Source organism: Lolium rigidum, chromosome 1 (genome assembly GCF_022539505.1).
Source record: "Lolium rigidum isolate FL_2022 chromosome 1, APGP_CSIRO_Lrig_0.1, whole genome shotgun sequence".
In the NCBI taxonomy this organism is placed as follows: domain Eukaryota; kingdom Viridiplantae; phylum Streptophyta; class Magnoliopsida; order Poales; family Poaceae; genus Lolium; species Lolium rigidum.
Genome location: NC_061508.1, coordinates 281,331,884 through 281,354,723, shown reverse-complemented (window position 1 = coordinate 281,354,723; position 22,840 = coordinate 281,331,884). Strand labels below are relative to the sequence as shown.

Here is a 22,840-nt window from a genome sequence, read left to right as displayed (position 1 = left end):
TAGGGTATTTATAGGGATGGGAGGGGATTATTCCGTATACCGAAAAATCCCCATTAGTCCGTTTACTTCTCCGGTTTTGAATGACATAATCCCGAGATATCCCCTCTCATCCCCTTTCATCCCAACATTTTTTGCCTAAATCAAAAACTCTCCATCATACTAGTGTATTTTGGGGAAGGGTATTTGAGGGAATTGGGTGAACACCAAATCCCCTCCCATCCCCATACCCATTGGGAAGAAAAATACGAGAGAAGTAAACAAAGCCTGAGGAAGTACACAACCATCAATTATTACAACGTGTGGAATACAAGATTACCAAAGCAAAAAAACAGCGATATGAAAAAGATCAAATAATGGTGCACCGATTTATGTTAAGATTATAAGGCATAATCAGTACAGATGGCAAGGAGTTAAACCACGCCATTATGGCTTGATTGAGTAAATCAAGTAGAGTCTCCTCCCTTAATCTCTTTATGTAACCGTTGCATTTAATTCCCACACGAAATTTCACATGGTATCAGAGCTGGTAGTCTCACGACACCGATCCTATAGTTTCTCAATAGTTCTGCATCGCGCGCCGCCTCCGAGGATTTTTCTCCTCGCGGGCACGCCACCCGGCCTCGATAAAAGATCGAATCAATTATTTAGATCTTAGATCAATTTCAAAATTCTCCATTTTTCTTTAGAGCCAATTAAATTAGGCACAAAATAAATCCCCAAACCTGCAACAATCCCACTATTTGCAGATTGGAAAAAGCAAAAAAAGAAAAAGAACTCATTTTCCTATCATTTTTTTTTATTTTTGTGCAGACCAACCATGAAAAGATATTTCGATGAAACTTTGGCTGTACATGCTAGGCATGTATATGCACCTATATGTTTTTTTCATAATATTTGAAGACATAAAAGTAATTTTTCTTTTGAAGTTTTTAAAAACGGAGATCATTTGAGCTTGATTGATAAAGGTGGTTTTTGTTACGTTTTATATCACTCTATATTAAGTTACAAGAATCGAAACTTGCATTTTTGGTATTTTTATTTTGCACAATTTGCATATGCTTATAACATGACATGAGAAGTAGAAACCAGCCGTAAACACATATATGTGTGATTTTTTCTATTTTCATAAACTTTTACAAATACGATTATCACTTTGTCTACAAACTTTGAGGTCATGAAGATGATTTTTCGGAAAATAATTTTATGTAAAAAATGCAGATTCCCGTTGATATCACGCACCTTGACTGGCCAGTTAACACCTTTTTTTACAAGCAATACACTCCCTTTTTTGTGAGGAAACACAGCATGACCTTTGCCCTTATAATCTTGACATAATATAAGTTTTTTTTTTGAGAATTTCTTGACATTTTTTTTGAAAGGGAGAATTTCTTGACATACCGTCAAAAAAAAAAGAACTGCCGTTGGCACAAAAACGGGCTTAAAGCTATGGCTTTGAAGGCCCATCAACCTCTTCAAGGCCCGCTGCACTCCTGACTGAACCACTTTACCCTCGCCGTACTCACGCGTGCGGCGCCACCGATCGACCTTCGCCGGAGTCTCTTCGTCCCCACCGCAGAAGCGCAGGAAACGGCAAAACCCCAAATTCCTCCAACCCTACCCCGCCCCTCTCCGGCTCCGGCTCCGCCACCACCTCCACCCTCCGGTCCCCGCGCCGGCCTCTACCCGGCCTCACCGAGGTGAGCTCTCCACGAAACCCGCATTTTGCACCTGCACGCCGTCTTTTTGTCGCCTAGTTCGTCCGTGCGCACGCGCGCGCGCGCTAACGCAACAACCCTAGTTAACCCTCTTCCGCCATGGATTGATCTCACCTCTAGGCGGCTGCGTGCGCGTGTGCCTGGGAGCCGTAGCAGCGCGATGGAGCTCACGAAGCAGGGGCCACACCCGCCGCTGCCTCCGCCTGCCCACCGGGCCGCGCAGGTCCCGTACCCCGCCGCCGTGTGCTGCCCTGACAACCGGACCGCGCAGGTGCACCCGATCGTGCCCGCGAGCCAGCAGCCAGGTGTGCCCACTCCCAGCGCACACCAATCCGGTTGCAGGCCTTCGAGCAGGGCATCATCGCCGAGGCCGCCGCGGCAGGCGCCGAGTGTTCAGACGGATTTTCCAGAAATGTTCGTACCACAGCCGCCGCCGCCCTCAGCCAGCAATAAGATGGCGGTGTCGTTCAAGGTCCAGACGCTGAAATCACCGCCGTCGACGCAGCTATCTCCTGCCAAGCGTTCTGTTCTCAAGGGATTGCCCCCAAAGGCTCATCCGCAGGATCAGTTCGATTCGGTGAGATCGAAATTCAGGGTGACTCTGGCTGCTGTGCTGAGTGTCGATTCTCATCACCAAATGGGACATCAATCTGCTGGAAATGTGCCACCTTTGGCATCAACTGGTAAGAACATGCAGGCGGACGGTGGTAGAATACAACGATTCACAACTGCCTTCCTGGTTTCAAGTAAAGATGATGATGAAAATGCGACAAAACTTGCTGCTTCTAGAAGAAGTGAGCATGTTGGCATGTTACATAGCAATCTGAAACCAGACATGACAGCACAAGTGAGGGATGATATGCAGCAAGAAACAGAGCATGCCACCTCGGGAAACAGAGCATGGCTTTGCTGGGACCCTGACATTGCCATTGGAGCTTCTCGATCCATGTCACAGCCCAATCCGAAAAGGGCCAGGGTGTCTGATGTTCAAGCTGGGGCAAATGTATCTGCAATTGCTTCAGAGTCTAATAGAGCAGATACCACTGATGAGACAACTGAAGAAAAGAAGATCAGGATTCGTGAGGCCCAGAGTCTAGCATTTGCAATTGAAGAGGAGTTGTTCAAATTTTCTGGAGGAGTTAATAAGAAATACAGGGAGAAATGTAGATCACTCCTGGTTAATCTGAAGGATAAAAGTAATCCTGTGCTCAGGGAACGAGTCTTGTCTGGGGACATAACACCCAAATGCCTATGTGCAATGACTATTGAAGAATTTGCTTCAAAGGAGTTTCCAGAGATGTTTATACCACAGCCCTCGGCCGGCAAGAAGGTGACAGTGTCGCCAAAGGTCCAGATGCTGAAGTCAATGCCGCCACAGTTATCTGCTGGCAAGCGTTTTGTTCAGAAGGAACTGCCACCAAAGGCTCATTCACAGATGCAGTTGTCTGAGTCAGTGCGATTGAAGTTCAGGGAGACTCTGGCTGCTGCGTTGAGTATCGAGTCTGACAAACAGATGGGACAGCAATGTGCTGGAAATGTGCCACCTTTGGGATCAGCTGGTGGGAACATACAGGCAGACCGTGGTAGAATGCAAGGATTCACAACTGCCTTCCAGGTTGCAGGTAAAGGTGATGATGAAAATGTGACAAAAGTTGCTACTAGAAGAAGTGAACACGGTGACATGTCAAATAGCAATCTCAGACCATACATGAAAATAGAAGTGAGGGATGATATGCAGCAACAAACAGTACATGTACCCTTGGGAGACAAAGTATCAGGTAATAGCTCTGTTGCTTTAGATGATCTGTTGCAAGATCAGGGGCTTTGCTGGTCTCCTATTGGAGCTTCTCAATCTCGATCCATGTCACAACCCAATCCAAAAAGGGCCAAGATGTCTGATGTTCAAGCTGGGGTTAATGCATCTGAAATTGGCACAGAGTCTAAAAGAACAATTACCACCGGTGAGACAATTGAAGGAAAGAAGGTCAGGATTCACAAGGCCCAAAGTTTAGCATTTAAAATTGAAGAGGAGCTGTTCAAATTATTTGGAGGAGTTAATAAGAAATACAAGGAGAAGGGTAGATCACTTCTGTTTAATCTGAAAGATAAAAATAATCCCGTGCTCAAGGAACAAGTCTTGTCTGGGGACATAGCACCTAAATACCTATGTGCAATGACTATTGAAGAACTTGCTTCAAAGGAGCTTTCAGAGTGGCGGATGGTTAAAGCTGAAGAGTTTGCAAACATGGTTGTTCTTCCTCATAGAGAAGTGGATGTTAGACGTTTGGTGAGGAAAACGCACAAAGGAGAATTTCAAATTGAAGTAGAAGAAACTGATGTGACAGAAGTTGGGCTTGGGGGTGAATCACCTTCCTATGTTCCATCAAAACATGTTGCAGTTCAAACCAAATCTGATGATAAAACAAGTGTAGACAACGAGGTCAATGGATCAGACAACAGTGTGCAGGATGGTGTTGCCGGAACATGCAACAACAACACGTCGAACAATTTGGATTATCCACCAAATGGGAAAAGTGATCTCATGCAAGAGCTAATGATTGATGCTTTGAAGGTTAAAGAGAATCTTCCACAGATCATGACATTGGATGAATTCTTGCAGGACCCTCATTATCAGCCCACTGGAGCCCTGCAAGATGATTCCCGTATTGACAAAGCTGACAAGGCTTTGAAGTCAGACTTTCTTCCAACAGCTAAAGACAAGGCTGATGCATCAGATTTCCTGTTTCATTCTAATTTGCCATCTCCACAAGCCAATTGTGAGTCCAAGTTAGAATCAGCGATGAACAAATCAGTCTCAATTTTAGGTCCAGTTGAAGAACCAAAGGGAGATGTGTTGGTTAAATCTCCCCCTGAAAAGGCGGTTGCTGAAAAACCAGATACTGTTAATGGCTCTGTTCCTGAATCTACTGTGCACTGTAAGATAACTCCTGATGCTGCACTGACGCATGACAGTATATGGGAGGGATCAATTCAGCTTAGTTCGTCCACACTCACAAATATGGTTGCTATATTTAAAAGGTTTGTTTCATCACCTTGCTTATAGTAAGCGTATGCCATTGACTACTTCTCTGACATATATGCAATTAACTACAAGAAGTACTTTTTCTGCAATTTCTTTATCCTGAACAATCAACACAACACTCCATTGCGCTGGGAATCACATGTCCTAGCATGCATCTCAATGTTTTGGTGGCATCCGTATTTCATCAATATCTTGCTTCTCTTTTGCAGTGGTGAAAAGCCGTCTACAAATGGGTGGCACCGCTTTCTTGAGATCAAAGGAAGAGTGAGGCTCAGTGTTTTTGAAGAATTTCTGGTAGAATTTCCTAAATCCAGGAGCCGTGCTATCATGGTAACTATTATTTCTATGTTTGGGTTTATATATGCTATTGTCGGATGGATGACCATGTTGTTTATTAAAATTGGCAATTCTGGCATATACACATTCTTGCACTTGTTGCCTTGCAAACAGTTGTCTCTGTCAGAATAATGATTGATTGTAGAACCCAGTGGAAAGATGTACTCTTGAATGTGTTTCATTTTGGTTATATCATAGCTGCATAAACTAAATTATATGTATCATGTGCATTGTACCTGTTCACAGTCTGAGCACTGAAATGCCATAAAATGGAAGACTAGATGTAACTGTTAGTTAATGCATCCTAGTTCAGTGTGGCAGACTGAGAAGGGATGGGTTCTGTGGCCTAGTGGCAGGAGCGAGATTGTTCATTCCCACCCAAAACTGGGTTCAATCCTTAGGATTAACACCTCATGCCGTACTTATTTGGACTGCACCTAACTGTTATATGGGACATAAAATGCCTGGCCTTGTATTGTGGTGTTCTTATGGTGTTTCCAATGTAGAATTAAGAACTGGCCATAGCATATGTCGGAAGCCTGCATTCGTGTGTGTAGGTCTGGTGGCGTGGGTGGATTGTGCGCATCTATCTTGTACTAATTAAAAGCACTAGTGTAGCAAGCCATGAAAGTAGATCATGAGATAAGGCAGTCCACTAATCTATGTTCCTTGACCTAGTCATCTTTTATTTACAGTTGATAGTTCAATACTTCATCACCACATTTGGTACATTTATTGTTATATAAGTTAGTGTTCCATTGAACCATTTACATGTTTAGGGGTCACCTGAGGTTTGGACAACAAAGGTTCAAATAGATTGTTCTTTTAGCAGAGCAATTAGATTGTTTTGTGTTTTGACATACTGAACTTGAGCACCTTTCATATGCTATACTGTTAGGATCCTGCTACAAACAGTATTGTACTGCAAAGAGATCTTGCAGAATCAACATTTCGACGGGAAGAGAAGGAAAAGAAAGACCTGATTTTAATATTTTGTGCATGTTTAGCATTACTGTTGAATTGGTGCATGCAGTGTGATCTTGCGTCCTTCCAAATATGGTAGTTAATCACGGCAACTGCATCTGTACCCACTAGTCAACCGTATATTTGAATTTGAATTCTGTTGCATGTGGCGTCTGGCGAACTTCACAGGCTTTCTGTGATTCCTCCCATATCTGGTCAAATTTGTACAATTGTATTATTTTACACCACATGGAACAGAACGAGTCATTGCAATATCGTGATCTACTCTTACTAAACATAGTTTAGGACAAAATTGAGAAATAAATTATACATGATGAAATGCCACCACAAAACTAATACTCCTATTGTATCACCACTTCTGGAAACTGTATCCTTTTTGTTAGGGCTGTGGACAACGGCAAATGTCCAACTTTTGGTTATTATTATGCTATGGATTAGTTATAGCTACCTAGCTAGAGTGCCAATTTCTTAGAGCTACAGTTTGGAGTTTTTATAAATAGATCCGATGTTACTACCTTAGACTCTTAGACATGGGGTTATTGTTTTCTTGGAAGTTACTTTATCATACCCAGTTTATATAAATCTAGGCTTATCTTCATAAAAATGCGATAATAATTGATCTAACTAATCTGTCTCTAAAAAAATAACAAACACTATAAGTTAGGTATCTAATTTTCTGCAACTATTACTTGCCGATAGCATAATAACCAAACTTCATATTTCCCTGTCGTACTTATGCATAATACACATGTTGTCCTCATTTTCTTCCCTTTTTGAAAAAAACACTCTTGTTCTCCCTTCTCTTTGATCCTGCATGAATCCTCATTCGAAATATGGCTTTCACCTATTTCACACCTTCATGGTTTTCTTGAGTATTTGCTGCTGAAAATATTATAATTTCCATTCAATATCTGCCACTTGTGTGACAGGTAACTGAGTTATGTTGGAAGGAGGGTTCTCTTGAGAGTGGTCGGCATCATCTTTCACAGGTTCCTCCCTATTCTCCGGAAAATATAGTTATTCTCAAATATTTTAACCATCAATTATTGACCATTTATTGAGTTATGCATACAACACTACTACCTCCGTCCCGGTTTACAGGACCTACGCGTATCCCTAGGTTATCAATTTAACAAACGTAACGCAAGATATATACTGCAAAACATATATCATTTGAAAGTTTAGATGTTGTACTTTCTAATGGTATAATTTTTATAGTGTAAAATTTATATTATATTAGTCAAATTAGTGATCTTGGGAGACGCGTAGGCCCTGTAAACCGGGACGGAGGGAGTAGTGGAATAAAGGTTTTTTTTTAGGAATTTAATTCCAACAGTTGCCACCCAGCAAAACAATCAGGACTCAATAAGAGCATCTCCAACAGACGCTCTAAAATCTGGCGCTGTAAACGCGCGATTCGGCGCGCTGTATACTGTTAGCGCGCGTGTTAGCGAATTTGCCCGCGGCAGAGGCGCTATTTTCCAGCGCGCGTTGCTGCGCGAAAAACGCACCTCCGGCAGAGGCGCTATTTTGCAGCGCGCGCGCGGTATAAAGTGCTAAATCCGACCGTTTTTTGAAAATTTAAATCGAACAAACTATGAAAATTTGATCGAAAATACGAATATATTTTATAAAAGTTCGACGATACAATGCGACACATAATAAACTTCTACTCGGAGGAGTCCCGGTTGAAGTCCGAGCTGCTCGGAGTAGTGGACGACACCGGCGTTGTCGTCCACTCGAAGGAGGAGGAGGAGGAGACGACGACCGTCGACGGCCCTGCGCCGTTCTTCTTCTCCTCCGCCTTCCTCGCCGCCTTCGCGGCCCTCGCCGCCCTCCTCTTCGCGATCTCGGCGCGGCGCTTCTCGCGGGAAGCTTTCTTTGCCGCCTTCGCCGCCGCCTTCTCCTCCTCCTTCTTCTCTTTCTCCGCGTAGAAGGCCGCCGTGGCGGCGACGTCCTCCGGGAAGCGGCGCGCCCATTCGAGGCGGAACGCCTCGTCGCGCTCGGCGATGACCAGGCGGCTGCTCCAGCTCCCGCTCGTCGGCGCTGCTGCTCGCGCGTGATCATCGGCGGCGGCGGCGCGAGCATCTCCGCTGCTCGCGCGTGAACACGTCGTGGAAGTTCATCGCGCGGCGGCTGCGGCCCAGCCGCCACGCGACGGCGTCGTAGGCACGCGCCGCCTCGTGCGCTGTGTCGAAGGTGCCGAGGCGGATCCGCTCCTCGCCGGAGCGGATCTCCGCGTCGAACCGGCCGCTCGGCCGCGCGCGGACGCCGCGGTAGCCGGAGGACGAGCGGCGGCGCGGCGGCATCTTCGCGTCGAGGTGGAACGGCCGGAGGTGGAGCGGCGCGGGAGGGAGAGCGGCGCGGGAGGGAGAGCGGCGGGGAGAGAGGGCACGGGAGGAAGACGCGTGGGAGGAGTGGCAGTTGGCCGCTTCGCGCGTGTCGTCTAAATAGCGCGCGCGGCAACACACGCGGCAGATTTCCCGCGCGGGATAGCGCGAAAGCGCGCGGGCGGTAAATTTTTTAGCGCGCGCGTCGTTTTCCCGCGTCTGCTGGAGCAGCGCGGCAGCGTCCGCGCGCGCCAAAACGATGGTTTTTTTGCCGCGCGGGACGTTTAGCGCGTCTGTTGGAGATGCTCTAAGGCGCCGTATTCCTAGAACTCCAGCACTATTCAGCAGCGTGGAACATTTGCACATGATTTATGAGAACCAAGGCAAAAAAATTTGAACAGATTACAGATATAATACTCTCTCAGAGATTGCTTCGACTGCTGCTATTTCTATTATACTACTATAAAACATTGCAGGCACAACACACACATGAAGAAGTGAGAAACGTATGAGAGAAGGGGATTACTCCCTGGATCAAGAACATGGTGGTAGGTATAAGGACCAGTGAGGATGGACAGGAAGCTAACCACGCGAAGCACCTTAGAGCATCCCCACTCGTTGGCGCTCCCCACGCCCAAATCCGGCGAAATTTTCGTCCGGATTGGAGGAAGATTTGGCGTGGGAAGGAGTAGTTTCCCAGCCGCGTGCCCAGGCGAAGTCGACGATGCGAATTTGAAAAACGGAAACTTGACAAACTACGGCTAAAAACGGGCGAATATAGACTAAATTTAATGATATTTATTATATAACGGGCGGAGTTCATACATAGAGGCCGAATTCGACTATATTTCGAATTCGGCTAGGGGAATTCAAATGCTAATTTTAAAACACGGCGCTCTACATGCCGAAATGGCGGTAGAACACCGTGTAGTCGCCGCCGTCGTCGTCGGAGCCGTCGTCCTCGACCTTCGGCTGCGCGGCCTGGCTGCTGCTGCCCTGGCCGGCGTCTCCCCACCCCGGGGATGGCTTGTACCATTCGTCGTCGGAGGACTCGAGGTCGACGAAGGGGACAGCGACGCCGGATGGAGGTGTCGCAGGACGGCGGTAGCGCGCGACGTCGTCGTCGGCGGTTGGAGCGGCGCGGGCGGAGGTTGGAGCGGCGCGGGCGGCGGTTGGAGCGGCGCGGGCGGCGAGTTGGCGTGCGGCGGCCAGGTCCAGCAGCAGCCGCTGCTGCTCCGCCTCCTCGCGCTCCCTGTCGCGCCTCGACCACGCCAGGGCGGCGTCCTCGGGAGAGCGTTGTCGGCGGGCACCAGGTCGTTGAGCGACCTGGCGATCGCCTCCGCCACGGCAGCGTCCTCCGCCCGCGATCGGTTTCTCTCGCCGACAAGTTGGGGCCACCAGACGCGCGGGAAGTTTCCTCGGTATTTCCCGCGCTTTCGTTTCGTCCAGAGTCCCCGAGCGCTCCCCGGGGGGCCGGGGATGGCGTGGGATCGCCGGATGAATTTAGGCCCAAATCCGGACGAAAACGAGGAACCGGGGGCGCGACTGGGCCGAATTACGCCGTCCGGATGGAAAAAACGTCGTTCGGGGGCCTCGTCGGGGAGACGAGTGGAGATGCTCTTAGTCACCACTCACCTCTGTCAGCTGTACCTCTTCTTCCCTCCTCTTCTGCTGGCTGCTGCTTTCCTCCCTCATCCTCCTCACCACCCTCAGCAGCTTCTCCTTGTCGCAATGCAGCAATCACACTCCATGGTACCACCGGAGAAAATAAATTACCGGTTGCTATTACATGGATGGGAAGCCATGAGAGGTGGTAAGAGATAGTGTGGAAGCCGCGGCAGGGAAACCCAGGCTGGCCCCGCTACATACTTCCCTCTCTAGTCATCTGTGTTAACATAAGTATGCTGCTGCTTTATCCCTTCCAACAGCACTACCACCTCCATGAATGCTGCTGTACTATCCCTTCCAACAGCACTACTACCTCCATGACGACTTCCCTGTTCGTACTCATCCTTTACCAACTAGCTTGTCCAAGTCAAAGATTAGTCAACATCACAGTCAAAGTCACTTAGATTTGTGTTTAGTACTCCTATTATATTAACGATATATATGACCTCACACCAACACACCAAAATTAGTTTTAGACAGAGCACACATTTGGGAGTGCAATAACCTATTTTCTAAAATTAAAACATCAGTATTTTCCAATAACTGGTAGACATTTTCCTTAACCAACTTTAATCTCGCAATAATGATAACTGGGCCAAAAATAAACAACCAATTTATTATTCTTTTGTTCAGAAGCAAATCCGCATGACACAGAAAAGTATCTGTGTGACAGGAAAATCAGGATAGTGGCTAAAATGCCCCTTTTAAGCATAACACATATTTTATTTCCAGAAGAAAAAATTAATGAAAGAGAAAGTATCACATAAAACATAGAAATGTACTAAAAATTGCATGGTGCTCTAAATTCATGGAAGTCTTTTACAAAGCTTTGTTCAATTTTGAAAACATATGATTGAAGAAATCAAAGTTTCTTTGAAAACTTTGACCGCTAGAGTAATTGAGTTGCCAGAAGCAGCCTAAAACAGCATGCTTATAAGTGCGGCGCCGGAACACGTATAATCATCTGGCCACAGTAAAATAGTTATAAGCTTCCTGTCAAATAACAATATAGGTAAAGAAAAGTGAAATAGTTCTCCAAAAAAACATTAGTTGTATATAGAAAAGCAAAACAAAACTAGTTGTTAAATAAATGCATAACTTGTTTGGGGTTTGTAGTAGTTAAAACATGTAACATCTTTTTAAACGCAAGCACTAATATGTTATACTCCATGTGAAACATTAAAAGCACAAGTGACAGGATATAGATGATAAGACTCGCCAAAAGTTCTTTGCTTGCAATCTGAAAATCTTTCAAACCTACCAAGGAAACTACAACACCACAGCATAGTCTTTTGACAAATTCACAGAGATTGAAAGAGAAACAAAACAGACATAAAGCATCCCTGAACTAAAAGAGAGCTCATATAATCAAAACTTTCATCTGTAGCCGCAAGGATATCTGCATTTACCTAAGTCTACAGTATGCTGCGTGGGATGATCACTAAAGCTCGCTGGTACTTCACAATCTGAGCCGCGAAGTGTCGATAAAGAAGGTAGCTGCTAGACCTGTAGCAGAGTATGGTACAAGCCCATTCAGATTTCATTCGCAGCTCTAAAAGTCTGAACATGAACATAATTTTTTTTCTATAGAATGCTACTATCACACGATGTGCGCCATATAAAAACTCAGCAAGCACCTTAATAGACTTGCCAATTAGTTAAGTTCACCTGATATTCTGAGAGTATGATCTTATCCTACTTGTATTAGTTGCATGAAGTTATATATATCTCAAATTCCATATCTGGCCTGCCTTCAGAACTTTAGTACCAGTAGTCTCCACATGAACATTTACCGTCCTTAAAATGGTGAAATGGTTGAATATCTCTCATGATAATTTCCGGTCCTGTCACTAGAGTTATTAACTCGCTTGCATTGTGATAGTCATTACAGACTCGAGGGTTCTTATTTATCTGCACTGTTGTAACAGGGGTTGTGCAAATGAGCCCATATGCAATTGCGAGCTTCTCACTGGGTGTTGAGCAACCGTGCCTTTACACCATCTTCTACATCATGTATAGAATCAGTGTCTGGCACATATACCACAACTTTGATCTCTTCTATTAGCTTAGCCAACCTTGCATATATATTGGCCGTTAAGTCAAAGCTTAGGCTGTCTCTGAGCTCCTAATTTGCTAACCACCTATTATTCTCCTGCAGACCATTGACTCGTATATTGGAGATGAGAGAGTAGGTCTAGTGAAGCTTGCGGAAGGGATGGAGTTGTACCTCTGTCCTCGAGGGAAGGCCACTCAGATACTTGCTGACCACCTACCAAAGGAGCACTCAGGCAGTTTAACGGTGGCTGGAACATCTATTATCGGACTCGTCGTGTGGCGGAGACCCCATGTCACACCGACGGTGCCACCCAAGAGGCAAGATGTCCCCAAGAGTCGGGCCATAATTTCTAGTTCAGTTTTGCCCAGGATTTCTCAGCCACCATCTTGCTCTTCCAATGATTGTCGCTCCCAGCAGGATGTTGTAGCCGCTGAGGTTGTTCCGGGCATTGGTCCTGGTGCTGTTAAGGATGATGATGATATGCCAGAATACAATTTTGTGAGCGTCTCAAACTCAGCTGGCAATGTAACGACGTCGCAAACCTACAGGGGCCATCAGGACACCTCTCTCTCGGAAGATCGATTCAGGGAAATGGTTCGCAAGTATGGCAACATCTCTGTTGAAGCCCATCCCTGGAATTGCGATGGTGACTTCGACATGCCAGAGTGGAACCCAAACTCTCAAAGCTATCTCCTGCAGACGCATATTCCACAACCACAGTCCCCTTATCAGCACCAGCCAGAGTACCATTCCATGTTTGAGTACAACATGACACGAGAGAACCAAAGCCCCTTGCCCCAAGCATATACCCAGCACCAGCATATTGGCATGCGTGAGCAGCAGCCTCTGCCTTATGGGCACACAATGCAGCCTTTTCACCAATCCTACTACGGTGTACCAGATGACAGTTGGCAATCCTACCACGGCGTACCAGACGGCAGTTGGCAATCCTACTTCCCTGGGCCTGACTACATTCAAACCAATGACCCTTGGAACCAGGGGCTGATGGCATGGAATCCATGGTAGTTTCATGCAATGTGCAAGCATCTGTTCTGGGGGTTATCTCATCCCTTATTTCACATATATAAATATCAGATTATGTGCATATAGAGATGGGAAAATTGTTTTTTTTGAAGTGAGATGGGAAAATTAGTTGGTTTCTGATTGCATGTTTTGTGTTATATCTGTACCTCGTGCATCCAGTTATGCTTCTGGTTTCCCAGGGACTGAAATGTATGCAACTACAAAATTAGGCGTCAACTTGGCAGCTGCAAGAATCGAAAGCTGAAATTGCTATCGTATGTTTGCATCGCAGAGACTTTCTGGCTTCTTATTTATCATTGTCGATGTATATGCATCTCTGGTTCGCACGTATGCCCGTAAGCATGCACTAATTCCTAGTTGTGCTTTGGTGGTGTGTGGTCTAGTCGTGATTCTGAAGCACAACTGGTAGTGGATAGTCGTATTATCCGATATTTGTATTCGAGAAATTAAAAATAGAAGTGGTAATACCTGAATCTGGACTCCTGTGAAAATGGATATGGTAAATATCTGGATCTGTTTTACAAAAGCCTAGTATAAATTTGGTATTGAATTTTGAACCAAATGTGGATATGGAAATGTATATATCCGTATCCAAATAATATTATGTTAGCCAATTTTAGCAATTCAACCCCAATATGCCAATTACCTAACAAACTAACTTAGTAATTCAACCCCAATATGCCAATTACCTAACAAACTAACTTAGTAATTCAACCCCAATATGCCAATTACCTAACCTAGAGAAACTAACAAATCGGTCAAATGTTCTTTTATGTTATTCAATTTGAACTACTTGCATTATATTGGTATATTTATCTCTCTACCATTCTATAGTTAGCGAATCATAAGAAATGAATCTATTATTTCCTTATATCCTGATCTGTATTCCTATTTCTGCTCTGAATTTATATTCGGCAACATCTGTATCTGCATCTGTACGTTTTGAAAATATGAAAACAGATATGGGAAGGACACTATCCGATCCGTATCCGATCTGTTTCCACTCTTACTCATGTGCCTAGGGGATTGACGAGCAAATGGGAGGATAAATCCAACATGAGGAAGTAGTCAACTAGGAGGTTGGTGATGACATAGCACTCTGGAGACCCACGTCTTGAGCAGTAGCTAACCACCAACGACACATCACCATTAAGCCTCGCTGGTGAGACCGACGAGGCCATTAGCTCCAAATGCCACAATGGGACTCCCCTCGCAGCTAAAGCAACGCCTCCACAGAGGAAACAACGCCATGGCGCCACCACAGACCTAGGGTTTCCCCGGCACCGAGAAGGGGAAAACATGTCAAGCCCAAGACCATGCCTCCAAGGAGGAAGCGGCAACAAGAGGTGTTGCCGTGGTCAACGTCAAAAGCCGCTCACCAGGGTTTCACCCAGGCCAAAGACCGTTCTGCGACATATCGTAGATGAGGGGATATCGAGATATGTCGCAGTTCCGTGTTTCGTGAATGAGCCGAGCTGATTTCATACCCATGCTGGCGGAGCTATGTACAGTTGTGTGTGTGTGGGTGTGGGTGTATGTGCGATATTTTACATAAGTAGGTTTATATACCCCAAACCAATATGTGTGATTTCTTTTTAACTTACAAATACGGCTTTCACTTAGTTTACAATATTTAAGTTCCTGTTCGGTTGATGATTTCCGGGCAAAGAAATGCATTGCAGATTTCCCGTTGATATCACACATGTGTTGTGTTGACAAGCAGTCCACACCCTCTTTTTTAGCAATAGCCCCTATTGTTTTCTGAGCGAAACACATCTCAAGAACGGACTTACAGCGACAGCTTTGAGGGCCCATCAACTCACTGGAGGCCCACTCGCACCCCTCTCGGAACCGCATTCTGCCCACTATTCGCCGGCGTCTCCTCGTCTCCACCGCGTCCAAAAACGCAAGAAACCGCGAAACCCCCAAATCCTCGAACCCTACCCTACCACGAACCCTGCTCCGCCATTGGTTCCGCCGCCGCCCTCCGGTCTCCGCGCGAGGCACTACAGCGCCGAGGTGAGCTCTCCGGGAAACCTGCATTGCTTTTGCACGTACGCGCCGTTTTGTTTCTTTGCCGCGTATATTTCGTCCGTACGCCGCGCTAACACAACCCTCTTCCGCCATGGATTGATCTCACCTTTAGGTAGGCGGCTGTGTTGTCTGGAAGGCGTAGCGCGATGGGACTCACGAAACAGGAGCATCGGCCACAGCCGCCGTTGCCTTCTGCTATCCACCGGTCCGCGCACCCGGTGTCCCCGAAGGTCCAGATGCTGAAGCCGCTGCCTTCACCGTTCTCTGCCGGCAAGCGTTTTGCTCAGAAGGAATTGTCCCCAAGGGCTCATCCGCAGGCGCAGCTCGATCCATTCAGATCCAAGTTCAGGGAGACTCTGGCTGCTGCGTTGAGTATGGATCCTGACCACCACTCTGGGCAACAATCTGCTGGAAACGTGTCACCTGTAATATCACAACCCAATCCAAAAAGGGCCAGGATGTCTGATGGGGTCAATGCATCTCAAACTGGGCCAGAGTCTGACACAGAAACTATCACTGATGGGGCAACTGAAGAAAGGAAGGGCAGGATTCGTAAGGCCCAAAGTTTAGCAGTTACAATCGAAGAGGAGCTGTTCAAATTGTTTGGAGAAGTTAACAAGAAATACAAGGCGAAAAGCAGGTCGCTTGTGTTTAATCTGAAAAATAAAAACAATCCTGCGCTGATGGAGCGAGTCCTGTCTGGAGACATACCACCTAAATGCCTATGTGCAATGACTAAAGAAGAGCTTGCTTCGAAGGACCTTTCAGAGTGGCGGATGGATCAAACAAGCGTGCAGGAGGAGGTCAAGGAATCGGACAACAGTGTTCAAGATGGAGTTGCTGAGACATGCAACGATAACACATCGAGCAATTTGGATTATCCAGCGAATGAGAAAAGTGACATGACGGAAGAACCTATGGTTGATGACTTGCAGGACACGGAGAATCTTCCAGAGATCATGACACTGGATGAATTCTTGGATCTCTTTTATTCAGAAACACATTTTGAAGATCAGTCCGCTGGAGCCCTGCAAGATGATCCTAGTATTGACAAAGCTGATAAGGCTTTGAAGTCACAAAGTTCTCCAATAGCTAAAGACGATGCTGGTGCATTAAAATTCCAATTTCATTCTGATTTACGATCTCCACAAGACACTTTTGAGTCCAAGCTAGAATCGCCCGTAAAAAAATCAGTTTCAATGTTGGATCCAGTTGTAGAATCAAAGGGAGATGTGATATTCGAATCCCCCCCTGAAAAGGTGGATGCTGAAAAACCAGATACTCTAAACGGTTTGATTCCTGAATCAGATATGCAGTGTAAGATAAGTCCTGATGCTGCATTGATTCATGGCAGTATATGGGAGGGAGCAATTAAGCTTAGTTTGACTTCACGGTCACGCACAAATATTGTTGCTATCTTCAAAAGGTTTGTTTCATCACCTTTCTTATAGTAATCCTATGCAATTAGTAAATGTTTTTTTTCCTGTGAAACACACTATTAACTACAAAAAAGTACTTTATTTATTTTCAACAAATTACACTCCAGTTCATTTTGTGTATCTTCACATGTCCTAGCCTGCATGTCCATGTTATGGAGGAATCCTAAATTTTATTATTATGTTGCTTTTCTTCTGCAGTGGTGAAAAGCTATCTACAAATGAGTGGCCCCGCTTGCTTGGGATCAATGGAAAAACCAGCCTCAGTGAACTTAAAAAATATCTTGAAGAACTTCCTAAATCCAGGAGACGTGCTATAACGGTAACTATTTGTTCTGTGTGTGGTTTCATACATCTTTTTGTCGGTTGGATGACTATGTCGTTTATTAATATTGGCAATTCTATACTCTTTCTGTTACTGACACATACACATTCTTGCACTTGTGGACTTTTGCAAACAGTTGTCTCAGTCGCTTTGACAGAATAATGATTTGATTGTAGAACCCAGTGGAAACATGTCTCTTGAATGTGTTTCATTGTGGTTACATCATAGCTGCATAAACTTAATTACCTGTATTTGTATTATGTGAACTTACAGTGTACATGTTCACAGTCAGGGCACTGGGATGCCATAAAATTTAAGATTGGATGCAACGGTTAGTTAATGCATTCCAGGTCAACATGTCAGACGGACAAATGCATGGTAGCACCAAAAATAAAGTTATAAACATTCTTTCTTTTGGTATTAGATGGATTGTGATACTTCATCCCAAATTACATGGTGTCTTCTTATAAAAAAATTAACATCAATTTTACTGACAATATATGAATTATGTGTTAAAAAATTGCATACCGTTGGTCAGCAATTTTTTTTACAAATAAAGTGTTAGTACAATTTTACGCACAGGATCCATATTATATTAGTCAGATCGATGATCAGAGTTAGACATAGAAATATGTTAAATAGAGATTATAAGCTTATTCAACTCAAAACACAACACATGTAAAGTGTAACATCCTATTTTCTCTCTACAGAATACTAATTTGTCTACAACTCAGCTAAAATTTATTTTCGAAGTCAATATGCACTAGAACTCCTTGTGATCCAAAGGTTTGTTCCCCAGGAAAAAACTTTTCGTACTAAAAATTATATAATTCTTAGTGTTAGCATTACAAAGATGGACTGGAATATAGGAAGCTAAGGACATTGTCGTTTCGTAGAATGTTATCCATAAAAATCGTCCCCCACCTGGACGCATGATGTGTAGTTGTGCTTTTTAAATGACATACATTTGTCATCCTCTGATCATGATACCTACATTTGTTCCTAGAAGGATAATGCTTTAGACATAGGCGTACTCCCATACGGATCCATATATTTATAGGAATTATTTTCTCTGCGCTGACTGTCTATGGCCACAAGCAATTTCTAGTTAGCAAACTGTTCTTCGCATTTGCCAGATTCTGTCCCTATCTAAGTAGATGAACACCAAATTTAAAGCTATTGAACGAGTCCGTCCTTGCCATGTTATTCCAAGAGTAAAAAAAAGGATAAATAAATAAATAAAAGTAGGATAGTAGCATAAAGAAATTTGGCAGCCAGGACTAGTTGACAAGCGTCAGCAAGAATTCCAAGGTTCCGAACCAAAACGAGCTGTAATACAAGCCAGCTGTTCAAAGTTCAAACAGAACAATACAGACATAAGATCAATGGTCACTGTATAACACTTTACAGTAAATCCCATAGACAAACTATTAATGAATGTCGCTCTTGTGTTGTATTACTTTTTCACCCAGATCAACGAGTGCCTTGAGATTCAAGAATCACTGAGAAAGTAATCTAGCTGTCAAAGCTGCTTTTTAAATCAGACAATAGAAATGAAATTTATTTTTGACCGTGAAACTGTAGGGAAGTCCCTACGGTAAATAGAAAGGAAATCACAAAAGGCTTGTTTTAAAGGGCAGGATAAAGACATTTAGAGCTGACTTTTCCACTCCGTACTATATATGTCAATTCAGCAGAACAATTAAATCATAAGTAAATTATCCAACAAGAGAAAACCCACCCAGTAACGGTCAAAATTTGAGTGCAAATATACTACTAGTCTCAAGGAACTTTACCAAGAAAATCTAGTCTCAAGGAAAAGAAGTACATTAGGTAGGTGAAAGTACCTACTGTGACAGTGTCTACAAGCAGAGCATAAGCATTTACAGCTCGGTCAAAAACATTCTATGGTTGGACCATCAAGCCCAGCATTTGATGAGATGCCGCGAGTTGGGCTCATGGTACTTGTCATAGAGAGGCTTGATCCTCTCCCACCGCTTCCTCTTGATTATCTTGGTTGGGTCTGTGCCCTTGTAGAACCTCGGCGCTAGCTCCACCAGCCATTTCGGGTCAACCACGGTAACCTCCCTCATGTACTCATTCGTGTCATTACGAGATCATGGTAAATGACCCAGTCCGGCTGCCACTGGAATAGCGCGCTGCTTGGGTGGATGTTCACCAGCTGGACAAAAAGTTGGAGGGACCTCATTATAGTCCCAGCAGTCATCTGAAACCAGTTGTTTTGTAAAATGATGAGGTCTCCAAATCACAATCATGTCCACTAATTCATATTGTTATTTTCAAATATCAGTAAGCACAGTTTTGAAAGTCTTACTTCAGGTATGTCCAAAACAAGTTTTAGAGAACAAAAAGGATATAAATTCAGAGAAATAGCAACATGACAACACACGCATACTGTTCTTTTATCCCTGTCTTCTGTTTGCATGCGCAGTCAGCCACTAATGTCAGTTCAATATCCAGACGCAACAGAATCTATGCAGTTGAGTGGATGTAATACATTTCATGGGTGTTTTTTACCCTTTTATAAGCATGTTTTTCTTCATAATCTTTTGAATCTGCATTACGAATATATGGTGTTTATCCCTGTCTTCAGCATGCCTATTCATAATTTGTGCATACAAGTTAGGCATACTAGCTGGATTTGATGTAATGAGTACTGCTAATGTGCTGCAGACCTGCAGTGTGCCATTTAGTCGTACTGACAGCTGTGATTTTAGTTAACAGAAATAAACTTAGGACAAAACTACATTCTAATCAGCTTGAGCCTGTTTTCTCTAGGCATATAGAAAATATTCTCGCTATGATAGTCAGTATCTCGTCACTGCAGCCAAGGTCAATGCTAGCTAGTAGCATCTTTGAAAGTGGTGGATCCAGTGGGAATTCAGCCATTTTTCTACCCAGTTTGGTAAGAAGACCCTCCCCGTCAACGGTGCCATGGCTGTAAAGCAGTTCCATAGCAGAGATGGTGCTTGAGGTTCTGAGGGCTTCCATTAAATCTAGGGGTAGTAGGTCATTTATCCCCATTGCCTTCATATTAAGAACTGTAGATCCCAAGTTGGTCCTCTGAATTTCTGGAATCGTTGTGGGAGACATTTCATTGGGGTAAGCACTTTCAGTGTATAGACGATAACATTTGCCAGGTCCAGTACGGCCAGCACGCCCTGTATCATTAAGCTATGCTTTCTATTTTCATAACGAGTTATAATAATTATCTAGTCTACTACCCCCTTCTCCTCTGGTCTTCCACAAGTTGCCTTGGAGGCAGTACGACAAGGTTATAAAACATAGAGGTGTATAAATTTTGTTCCCATATGTATTGGACACTGCAACTGGAATCTGTATGCTGGTATTAACATCCTTATTTTCCTGTGATATTGAATAATAAATAAACTAGCATTTATACCATGGGTAGATTGACATATATTCACATCGTACGAAATTCAAATATCGAATATTCCGAATAATCTATACTTATTTCACACCTTTCTGGATTTCTTGAGGTTTTCATCTTAAAAAATTGTTTTTTTCCATTAAATATCTGTCACTTGTTTTGCAGGTAACTGAGTTATGTTGGAAGGAGGGGTCGCCTAAGAGTGGTCATCGTCGTCTCTTAAAGGTTTCTCTCTACTCTCCTGAAACTACAGTTCTTCTCAAATGTTGTTTTTTTCGAGTATTTGCCATTAAGTCAAAGAGTAGCACCATCATCGAGCTCCTGATTTTTTAACCACATATTGTTCTCCTGCAGACCATTGAGAGGGATATTGCAAATGGGAGAGTAGGATTAGTGAAGGTTGTTAAAGGAGTGGTGATGTACCTCTGTCCTTCTCATGGGGAGGCTGCTCAGATACTTGCTGACCATTTGCCAAAGGAGCAGTCGGGCAGTTTAACCTGGACTAAAACATCTATTATTGGACTGGTCGTGTGGAAGAGACCCAATGTCTCGCCTAGAGTGCCCACAATGCAAGATGTCCCCGAGAGTCAGGCCACGAGTTCTAGTGTTCTTCCAATGATTTCTCAGCCACCAGCTCGCTCTTCCAATGCTCGTCAGCCCCGCCAGGATGTTGAAACCGCTGACGTTCTTCCGGGCTTTGGTCCTGGTGTTGTTAAGGATGAAAACTCCGCTGACAATGTAGCGACGTCACAGACCTGGCACACTTCTCTCTCTGAAGATGAAACTAAGGAAATGGTTCTCAAGTACGGTGACATATCTGTTGCAGCCCAGCCCTGGAACCGTGAAGGTGACGAGTCCGCAAGCATTGTTCACAAGCATGGTAACTTACCAGAAGTGAACCCAAACTCCCAAAGTAATCTTCAGCAGGCGCAGATTCCAACACCACAGCTCCCCTATCAGCAGCTACGGCGCCAGTCCATGCTTCAGTATGACATGCCAAGCGAATCCCAAATCCCCTTGCCCCAGGCATACCCATGGAACCAGCATTTTGCCATGCCTGTGCAGCAGCTTCTGACTTACGGGAACCTTATGCACCCTGCTGTGGCATCCTACTACGGTGCACTAGGCCGCGGTGGTCAATCTCACTTTGCTGCGCCTGCCATGCCTGTGCAGCAGCTTCTGACTTACGGGCACCTTATGCACCCTGCTGTGGCATCCTACTACGGTGCACTAGGCCGCGGTGGTCAATCTCACTTTGCTGCGCCTGACCGCAGTCGAACCAATGGCGCTTGGAAGAGGGGCTGATGACATGGAGTACATGGTAGTGCTGTGCAATCGGCAAGCATCCGTTCTAGGGGTTGTCTCACCCTTTAGTGCATATCAACATCAGATTATCTGCATATAGAGATGGGGGAAGTTTAGTTTGTTGCCGGTTGTATGTTTTGTGTTATATCAGTACTACCTCGTGCTCCCAGTTTATGCTTCTGCTTTCCCAGGGATGAATATGTATGCAACTGGGCGCGAACAGTTGCAAAATGTTGAAATTGCTGACATATGTTTTGCATCTTCTGTTTCGCCATGTATGCCCCTAAGCATTTTCGTCTGTCTGATTTCTTTTTGGAAATATAGTCACCTAAATTACACATTACTAGAATTTAAAACTATACTCTTTGTAGGAGTGCAACTTTTAAAAATTGTTGATTCAATTGTTACTTTGTACTTTGTAGAGTTTCCTGGATCGCTTGGATGCCGATCCGGAGGCTTAGAAGTTTGATTGAGGGTATTTTTGGTTCATGCCTCCAAGCTGCCCTTCCAAGATATTGGTAACGTGAAAGGCTCTCTCTCGTTTGGTTTACTGCCAGTATTTTGGCTGCCAATGGATCCTTTGGTACAGCCTTCACAATCTGTTGCCATATTTTTGGTCATCTGCTGGCAGAAGATTTCTGCGCCAAAAAATTGGCTGGCCAACGATTGGCAGAGCACACACAGGAAAAAACCAAACGTACCATGAGATATCTCAAAATTTTAACCATCTAAACTGTGCACACTTTATATCCGCTTCCTCTATGTTCTTTGGAACGCTTGAAAGGAACGAAATCACCGGATCTTCACGGGAGAAAAGCTAACTTACTGTCGTTGCCTATTCGACGGTGCCTCGGAGAAGGAATCCTCACGAGGGGGAGAAGAAGTAGGGGCCATAGGGCGGAGTGCACACGGGACGGTGGTACGCGATTTACCCAGCTTCGGAACACCTGCACGATGACAGGGCCTACTGCTGCTTGTCTGGAATTATCTGGGCGCTTTCGCGTTGTTACAATGAGTTGTGGTTGTACCTCTAGGGCTCCCGGGATCCGGTTTATAAAGGCGCACAGATCTAGGGTTTACACGGAGAGTCCTAGACGGAATACAAGTTGCCTAACTACGGTACAATATCTTGCCGTGTACATCAAGGATCCA

The 22,840-nt window shown here is 44.6% G+C and overlaps 2 protein-coding genes across 2 annotated transcripts; both read left to right on the top strand.

The window, feature by feature from the left end:
- The first annotated feature begins 1,875 nt into the window (after nt 1-1,875).
- On the top strand, nt 1,876-13,425 carry LOC124659390. The gene is made up of 4 exons (XM_047197280.1): nt 1,876-4,754; nt 4,968-5,088; nt 7,008-7,067; nt 12,235-13,425. The coding sequence occupies exons 1-4, from the start codon at nt 1,876-1,878 to the stop codon at nt 13,156-13,158; spliced, it is 3,984 nt and encodes a 1,327-aa protein (XP_047053236.1). The 3' UTR covers nt 13,159-13,425.
- Nucleotides 13,426-15,356: 1,931 nt separating this feature from the next.
- LOC124659379 (death-inducer obliterator 1-like) lies at nt 15,357-19,486 on the top strand. The gene is made up of 5 exons (XM_047197275.1): nt 15,357-16,636; nt 16,848-16,968; nt 17,245-17,302; nt 19,283-19,311; nt 19,424-19,486. Exons 1-5 carry the CDS (start codon nt 15,357-15,359, stop codon nt 19,484-19,486), a joined length of 1,551 nt encoding a protein of 516 aa, XP_047053231.1.
- The last annotated feature ends 3,354 nt before the right edge of the window (nt 19,487-22,840 follow it).